Source organism: Euprymna scolopes, chromosome 34 (genome assembly GCF_053919585.1).
Source record: "Euprymna scolopes isolate OS-2025 chromosome 34, ASM5391958v1, whole genome shotgun sequence".
Lineage (NCBI taxonomy): Eukaryota > Metazoa > Mollusca > Cephalopoda > Sepiida > Sepiolidae > Euprymna > Euprymna scolopes.
This window is the reverse complement of record NC_136515.1, coordinates 77,113,113-77,122,540: the sequence shown is the minus strand read 5'-3', so window position 1 is coordinate 77,122,540 and position 9,428 is coordinate 77,113,113. Positions and strand designations below refer to the sequence as shown.

Here is a 9,428-nt window from a genome sequence, read left to right as displayed (position 1 = left end):
CCCATGACAGCTAGGAGAATTTTTTTCATTTCTAAATAATTTGAGTCAGAATTATTTTAGCGAAGATTAGAGCCTTATTTAAGAGAATCGGAGAAATTAATTGATAATAGTTGTTGATGTTAAAAATTATGAAGTTAAGGAAGTGTTTATTTTTTAGGGGAAAGAAACCAATTAATTTCGGAATCTAAATTTTGCCAAAGAGAGAAGTTAACATTTTCCTTAATGGAAAGGATAATTCTATCAAGGATATTTTTGCTCACCGCGCCTAAGTCAGCGCTAGATGGGCAGATCAATCTGATGGGCGGGTTGTCATAAAAATGAAATTTATGGTTCTTGAGGGTGAATCTTTCTAAACAATTTATTGATTTACATATTTCTACATTAAATCCAAGTCCTATTTCAGAACATTCTTACTTTATCAAAACACTTTTTTATTTCCATAACATTGCCACCAGTTCCAATGCCTGTCAGTCACCTCTCTTCCCGAGACATCCGACGTTGCCCGGGTAATAATATAATAAAATGATTACAAAATAGAATTTTCGAAAAACACGATTTCAAAATTTAAAACCACAATATATTCCAAAATTAAAAAAATTAAAAATAAAGTTATGAACGTTTCCTTCGTGCTGACCGATTTCGCCCGTTCATATCCGTTGATCCACGTCACTTTACCTTAAATCAACGTTCCCACGCCGGTTGATTGCACCAAATGTCAACTGCCTGAACCCTACTCATCTACAATCTACAATCACTCTACAACCTATCTATATCTGTATACCATTACAACGTCATTTTGTCTGGATCATTTTGACATTGCCTTTTCTGTTCTAAAAATATCTCAATCTCCGTTAACATATTATCTCTCCCGATACCGTCGTCAACATGTCGACATGTTCCTGTAAGGGGAAAAAAAGAAAAGAAAAAAAAAACAAGTGTTAGGTTTTACAAACTTTATTTCTTGCTTAGAAGTTTGAAAACAGAGTAATCACTTGGCCATTAGATATTCGAAATTTGTTATTGGACTCTATCAGCTGAGGGCGCTGTCCTCTGTCTAGTCTTCTTCCTGGGCTATAATTCCGTGTTATTTACTGACATTACGATTTTGTTCGGGGTCGATAGGTTTGGAATATCATTGTTGAACTCGTCTTGATCATTCGACGTCAACATGTCGACATTTTCCTGTAAGGGGAAAAAATAAAAGAAAAAAAAACAAGTGTTAGGTTTTACAAACTTTATTTCTTGCTTAAAAGTTTGAAAATAGAGTAATCACTTGGCCATTAGATATTCGAAATTTGTTATTGGACTCTATCAGCTGAGGGCGCTGTCCTCTGTCTAGTCTTCTTCCTGGGCTATAATTCCGTGTTTTTTACTGACATTACGATTTTGTTCGGGGTCGATAGGTTTGGAATATAATTGTTGAACTCGTCTTGATCATTCGACGCACAAGATGGGCAGAGTTGGCAAGGCTGATTGCATTTACTGCAGCAAGACTTGCCACATGAAGGACTGTCGGAGTTTTCACTCTACAAAACAAATAAAAAGACAAGTTAACTGCACTCAGAGAGAGTGAAGACTGCCACTACGACTAACAACGCTTCCTTTTTGTTTTTACTGTTTTCTTTTTACACGAAACAAAGCGTACTGATACTTAGAAAGTAAAGAGCTACTATTTGGGATCGTGTATAACAAGGGACTGTATGGAGTTTAACAGCAAGCCGTCTGTTCACATATATATTATTACTTATTAATAGTTCATCTTTTTATTTTTCATTTAATTCGTATATTTTCTTTCATATATTATTAAAAATAGTAACCGTATTATTTTATTTTTTATTGGGGAAGTGGTATTATCCACTGGAGAGCCATGTATTTAACAGCTGTCCTGTTTTTAAATCTCCGAAACAGCTACATGGTAAGCAACTGATGATCCCCGTTTTCTATTTAAAAAAAAAAAGATTAGTTTAGGTTTTCTCTTTTCATCCTTATGTAGTTAAATTCTGTTTTAAAATTGAAGACTTTTGCGAAATCGGCTTATGCAAATGCTAAGTCTATTTCTATTTAATAATTTTAGTTTATGCCTTTTTTTTCTTCCTTATATAAATGAATTCTCTTTTGTCATTATAAACTTTTTAGAAATCGGATTATGTAGGTGCTTAGTCTGCGATAGGTTAAATTTGTTTGTTTTTTTTTTCTTCCGGGAATTTAAACGGCATTCTTTATTTTTATTTTTGCATTTTTTTTTTATTCAAAGCTTCTTTAGATTATATATATATATATATATATATATATATATATATATATATATATATATATATATATATTGTTATAACTCTTCATTGAAGACCATATGTGGGGGGGCAACCTCACATATAACACCATTGCCCTTGTGGCAATGAGTTTCTGGTCCATGTAGGGGCAACCTTATATACCAAGAGGCTCTAAGTACCAGCTCCACCTCCCCTCCTCTCAGGGGAGCTGGTCCCCTTTCCCTTCCCCCTCCCCTCCTCTCCGCATTAAAAAAACGGCCTCGTGCCTTATCTGATCTCGTGGGAAAGCAAATAAATACCATGATGTCATTTTCTGTGGCGAGGCTTGATTCTATTTATTCTGCGACGGTCATGACAAGACACGCTAAGAAACAAAGAATGGTTATGAATAATAATTTACAAATTCTTTTGGAAACTACTGCTTTTAACTTTAAAAATAAAACTTCATCTGAAATACAAGAGTGATTATATTTTGGCATTGTTTCGAGTTTTTTTTATTCGTGTTAAAACGATGTCAAAAATATTTGAAAAGGGTTTTATAAACATTGATTGTGTATAGAGCGTATTCATGAACTGCAGACGCCATATTTGACGTGTGTTTTTTTTTTATTTTGCAGGTCAATATTTTTTAATTCTTTCAAAGAAAAAAATTAAATCACTTACCTTGGGTTCGTCTTTCTTTTCAGTAGAATCTGTGAAATTGATGAAAGAGACTATTTAATCGGATAAAATCACAATAGTCTGATGTACAAAAAGGGGAGAAAAAACTACAATTTATACTCGTTAATTTTGAGAATTATTTTGATACTAACCTGGGTGCCCGGTGCTACCCGGTGTTACCCGGGTGTTTGGAGGTGTGTGTTGAGCAAAAAAGAAAAGGTAGTAGTAGGCAGGCAGGCTTGAACCTGTATCGCGAAGGAGGAAAAGAACGTGGGAAAAAAACTTGACGTCTTTGCCGTTGCGTCCATCGCCAAACCGGAAGTGGCAAAAGTTAACATTAAGGCTAGTCAATCGAAAAGAGGGGATGAATTTCGAAAATATAGGCGAAAAAGCGAAAAGTGCTCAGTTAAGGGCGAAGGAATTAATGTTTTTGCCCAATTTTTCGATATTTGTCGTCCGAAAGGTCGTGCTTCAAAACGATACCAATTTCGTGAAAATCCGTCGCCTCCGTCGAAGGTTTTAGGCATACATACATACATACATACATACATACATACATACATTTAAACAGACAGGTGAGATTTATATCATAGAGAAGATGATTCAGACGAAAACAAAATTAAACACTTTCTTTTCATAAATGTCCAATTTTTGTGTCTTTCATATTTTAAGGTTAATATGTTTCTTTTGGCCTAGCTAATAAACGATAGATTCTTTTACCATCAAATAAAAAGATTTTCATTTTTACCATCTATGATAAGAGTTGTTTCCCTTTGCAGAGCAAATAAAAAATGTCTTCCAAGTGTTCACCTTTATCAAACCAATAAAAAAAAATTGTTTTGATTTACCTAGCCAATAAAAAATTGTTTTCCTTTCGCCATATAACATATTTCCTTTAATCTAGTTAATAAAACAATTTTTTTTCTTTTTACCTATCCAATAAAAAAGGTGTTCCCTTTTGCCTACTTTATTTTTATTACCTAGCCAATAAAAACTTTTTTTCACCTGCATAATAATTACAAAAACTGTTTGTTTTTACCTTTTATACTCACGTTCGCCCCAATCAAGACATATCGCTGCTTGGACGTAAGGGGCTACTATTTGGGGCCATGCTTAGGGAATATGAACAAGTTGATCAAGATCAAAGTGTAGTTAGGGATCTCCCCGCTTTTTTTCGGTGCCCCGGAAAACAGTAGGGATCTAACTTTCTAAATTAGCTCAGGGAGGGACCTTACTAACAATTCACTAGGAATTTTAATTTTTTTTTTAGTATATTTCTTCTAGATTTCCCACTCCCCAACACGAACTGTTTTTCTTCCAAATTCAAGAACTTTTTATTTTCCAATGAATTGAACTTTTTTCACACACACACACACACACACACACACACACACACACACATTTTATTTAATAAAAAAATGCACACACCACACACACACACACGCACACAGAAATTGTATATATATATCTTTTTTTGCAAAAACGCTGGGGTTTTCATTAGTTAGTTTAGAGTCCACAGAGTGAATGAGGTATTGTGGTAAATGTTGCCAGTCAAGAGTAAAGTCGCCAAAGACTCCAATTTTTACTTTAGTTACAAAGACCCTGCAACACTCCCCTCCCCAGATCTTATAGGGCATTGTACCTAAATTTGTTTTGTCTTTTGGCGATTTTACTTTTTTAAATTTTTTAATTTTATATTGGAATTTTTTTATTGGAATTTTTTCTTTAAACGAAATAAATTAAATATAAGGATCAAAGTGTAGTATCTGTTCTTCAGATGCTGCACTTTTATTTCTTGTTCTCTTTCGGTGGAGGATCAGTCCTTCACGACTGAGACAATTTTTTTTGTACCTTTTCTCCACGTTAAAAAATGACCCTGGTGTCTAACTCTGTCCCGTGGGGAGGCATAGTAAATAGGTACATTAAACCTCTGCATATCAGTACAGTCAGGGAAGCAGGTAGCAGGAAGGGAATTCCAAAATCTAGCTCTTCGAGGGAAGAAACTATTAAAGTAGAAAACTTTCTCGCATTTAGGGACCTCAATAGTGAAAGGGATGCTATTATTTATTTATATATTTATTCATTCATTCATTTTGCTAGCGGGTTTGTCGGGGATATGTACGTCTAGTGTTAGAAATTTCGGGAACAGGAAGGCGTGTCTTATTCCGCTCACGCGATTGTATTCAGCCAATGAGATTGCATGCACGTACACATTTTGTCACGCCAGGGTTTGGCGCCAATATTAATTAAATTTCAGATTCCATGTGGTGGCGTGGAGAGAAAGACCGATCGGGATTTCGCTCTCGGCTTCAATAATGAACCGAGTTCTACATAATTCTCATTCTAAGTAAAGAATGAATTGATGTGCCTGAGGCAACCTGTTTCTTTGAACAATATTCTTCTTCTTCATCATTCGGCCGAAGGAATGTCCGGCCTATTATTCCAGCTGAAGCATTGGAACCTTTATCGTCATCAGGCGAATCACCCACAATGGACCTTACTTTCATTGGATCAGTCAAGAAGGAGTTCGTGCTTCATATTTGGATCTCAAGAACATTATCTTCACACCAGTGAAAAAACACCTAACACCGTATAACGGCTAACTACCTGCCATTTGGCAGAAGCTAAAGAGGTTCACCCTTTTACAACCACGGACTCATTTACTTTCTCTTCAATAAAATATTATTTGGAATTTAAGGTGAGCCTTTCGTTATTTTCCTTGTGTCTCTTTCATTCTGCCAAGGGCAAAAAAACGTGTAAGAGAAATCTTACACTAGGGGCACGAGTGCAGTGGGTTCATCAGAGCACCTTCTATTATAATACTTGTAAAACGCGCACAGGCATGCAACATTGCGGTGAGGGCACAGGGTTTGGAGCTAAGTTGACAGAGCTGGATCTATTAGAATGGTGACTCTTCTTTGGACCCTATCCAAGAGGGAGAGACTAGCGTTAGAGGTACTAACCCATGTGTGGCAACAATACTCCGTGCATACAAAAGGTGTTATCTTTTACCTGTTTAATAAACAATTGATTTTTTTCCTAGCCAATAAAAAATGCTTTCTTTTACCTAGCCAATAAATAATTTCTTTAACTTTACACATCCAAGAAAAAAATATTTTGCTTTACTTTCGCAGGAAGACGGTTTAACCTGCCTTTGACGAATGTTGTTTAAAATAAATACAGTTTTATGTATTTTGTATTTTTTCTAAAACTTATTTATAATATGTTTGTCCGTAAAAAACAAACTTTCTTTATTAAAAATCATACAAGAAGCAAATAAAAAAAGATGAGGATATAGTACAGAAGTAGAGACACTTACGACGAGTCCCCAACAACACACACACATACAAGAAAGGTTAGAAAATGGTAACAGTATCTGCGGATGATACTCTAATCTTTTTTCCTAGAGTTGGGTGAATATTGCGCAGCTGTGTCACGTGAGAGGTGCAAGATTATAGCTGCATTTGGGAATAACTTGGGTAAAAAAACATTGCGCTGCAAAATCAAAGATTGATTTCGGCCCGTTTAAACTGGTTTAGGTAAGTTATTAATGATTTTAAGTTCATAACTTAACTAGTGTATGAATGATTTTATTAAGGCCCCATTTTATTTATCCTATCATTTCTCGATAATATCTTACTCCCCATTTGAAGTTTTTAATTCCCCACACCCATCCTCAATTTCTACAACCAACAGCAATGGCCAAAGATTCATTAACTGAAAGTACTTCTTTTAGACTCCTCGGCCTAACGTTCACAGGAAACATGAGTTGGAACAATTACATTGAGAGCATTGCAATGACTGCTGCGAAAAAGGTAGGCTCTCTCTACCGTGCTAGTAAACTACTAACACCCGAATGTATCCTGTACCTCTACAAAGCCACCATTCGCTCATGTATGGAGTATTGTTGGCATATTTGGGCTGGTGCATCTGCTACTAGTCTCTCGCTCCTATACAAGGAAGACGTGGCTGGTTACATTTAATGCATCTAAAACCAAACTCCTATCCTTACATCATCAACGCTCTGATCCCCATCTGGCATCAATTGGGATGGATGGCTCTCGTCTGGGAGAGACCTCGTGTTTTGACAAGCTTCTGGGTTTGACCTTTACTCCTGATCTGAAATGGAACACGTACATCAAGTCTGTTGCCAAGGTCGCTGGAAAGATGGTGGGATCCTTCTACCGCTCAAGAATATATCTCACTACTGATGCAATTCTCTATCTGTATAAAAGCTAAGTACGTCCAAGGATGGAATACTGCTGCCATATCTGGGCAGGAGCTGCTAAAAACAGCTTATCCTGCCTTGACAGAGTACAAAATAGACTTCGTGGCTTAGTGGGGGATGCCCTTTTCTCTACTTTGCAACCTCTCTCCCACAGAAGAGACGTTGCGAGCCTATCCTTGTTTTATCGTTATTTCCACCAGGGCAGGTGATCGTCTGAACTCCAATCTCTGGTCCCCCCCCCCTCGCCAATCTTTCACGAAAAACACCCGTCTAGCCGAATCCACTGTGAAAAATTTCCCCACTCTTTATCTGTGCCTAAATCAAAACGCGGATTCCATGAACAAAGCTTCTTTCTTAGAACTGCACGCCTATGGAACTCTGTTCCGTCTGCCTGCTTCCCACCTGACTACAACTTGGATGTGTTCAAGTCCAACGTTAACAAATTCCTAATGAACCGTCCCCTTAAGTAAACACTTCATCAAATCTCCACACTAACGTAAAGTATTTGCAATAACCCTTATCCCTGGGTGGCTTCCGGGCCTTGATAAGTAGTGATCACTGTGTAACAAAAAAATAAAAAAAGGTCCAAAAGAGAGTCTCCAACCTGATAGGTCCTGAACTGTCGTCTAAGCTTCAGCCTCTGTCCCACCGACGAAATGTTGCATCTCTCTGCCTGTTCTGCAAGTATTTTAATGGTGAATGCTCTGACGAACTGCAAGCACTTGTGCCCCCACGACGTAAATACCCTCGACAAATTCGACAAGCAGCTAAATCCCATCCCTACACAGTAGAGATCCCTAGATGTAAGAGAACTTTCTACTCCAGTAGTTTTTTCCCCAGAACCGCTAGACTTTGGAATTCCCTTCCGGGTCCCTGCTTCCCTAACTTTACTGACATACAGAAGTTCAAGTGTAACATGAACCGACATCTTGCTGCCCAACTCCCTTCATAGTATCCCAGTAGCTCATGTCCCTGATAGTAGCCCCCTACACCAAAGTGGCAATGTGCCTTGTTTGGGGTGAAAATGTATTTTTTTTTTAAGTGACATACAGTGCGCTTTGTCAGAAATGCGGATCTTTGTTCAAAGTTTTTAAAAGTAGCGTATTTGAATACATGAGTTTAGGCATCTATCACCCTTTCAATTCGCAAATCGGCGTATCTGTCACAGCTTACTAATGGGGGGATTACTAAAACGCGTGTTCCTATCGTAAATAGTTATATCGCTGTCACCTGCTGTTGCATATTGTCAACTATACGTTTTGAGTAAGTTTTCTCATTGTATCATTTCTTCTGGTGATTCGACAGGGTAGCCCACTTTAAAGTAGCCCAAAACATGTAGTAGACAGGAGGAACATTCTTTTATTGTTTAAATTCCATGTAGGATTGTGTAAATTCCATGTAGCATTGTGTAAATTCCATGTAGCATTTTTTTAATTCCATGTAGCATTGTTTAAACTCCATGTAGTGTTGTAAAAGATACTGGACGTGTTTCCCGTTAGAATCTATGCATTTCTGAGCACGTTTAACAACGTTTGTAGATACTGCCTGTAGGTTTCTCTGGTGATTCTCCTGATAGCGTTAGTCCTGGATATGACCTTGAACTATATCCAGTGGTGAGGCCCCAGCTTGCAGGCTTTGGGGAGTGTGGAACCACCCTTTGACATTGCTCCCAGATCCACTCTGACCCGGAGTGATAGTACCTGTAAGGGTCCTAACTATGGGTTAAATAGAAACTGACTTGAAAATATATTCTATTAAAAAAAAAAATTCTTAAATCTTTGGATTCGGCATTAAATAACCTGAAAAGGGTTGATATGCCGTAAAACAAAAACAACCAACCAACCTGATAGCGTTAGTCTAGATTTTGAGGATCATTTGCATAAATTTGTTTTAAAGTCCCCCAAAGATAAAAATCACATGATGACAAGTCCGGAGAACGTGGTGGCCATAACACTTTGCCTTTTCTTCTCTCTTCAGTAAACATGTCATGAACTCGTGTCAGTGATCTGTGAGACGTGTAGCATGTAGCGCCATCTTGTTGGAAACAAAATACATTTTGTCTTGTGGTGTCAGTTGGTTGTTAAGAGAAAGATTAGAGAGATCGGGCTATTTTTAAGTAGGCCACCCTGTAGAATACATATACGGTGAAGTATTATACAGTAAACGTGGTATTGTGATGTTTGTTGATGAATATTAGAAACTAGTTGGGTTAGATAAGTCTCCCCTTATCCGTACAACATATTTTCAGAATTTACTTTTCTAATTTATTG

General features: G+C 37.2%; 1 protein-coding gene across 2 annotated transcripts in view; it reads right to left on the bottom strand.

Annotated features, from left to right (window-relative positions):
* Window positions 1-938: 938 nt before the first annotated feature.
* LOC145259298 (uncharacterized) overlaps window positions 939-9,428 on the bottom strand; it is a 24,496-nt gene continuing 16,006 nt past the window's right edge. The window contains exons 2-3 of one of the 2 annotated variants that reach the window (XM_080117171.1): window positions 2,934-2,962; window positions 939-1,182 (exon numbers count right to left, since the gene is read on the bottom strand). In XM_080117171.1, the coding sequence (XP_079973297.1) occupies window positions 1,072-1,182; window positions 2,934-2,962 (140 nt within the window). In that variant the 3' untranslated portion in view covers window positions 939-1,071. Of the gene's footprint in view, window positions 1,183-1,219; window positions 1,527-2,933; window positions 2,963-9,428 lie in introns of those variants that run through there. The other variant, XM_080117170.1, reaches the window with a different exon arrangement.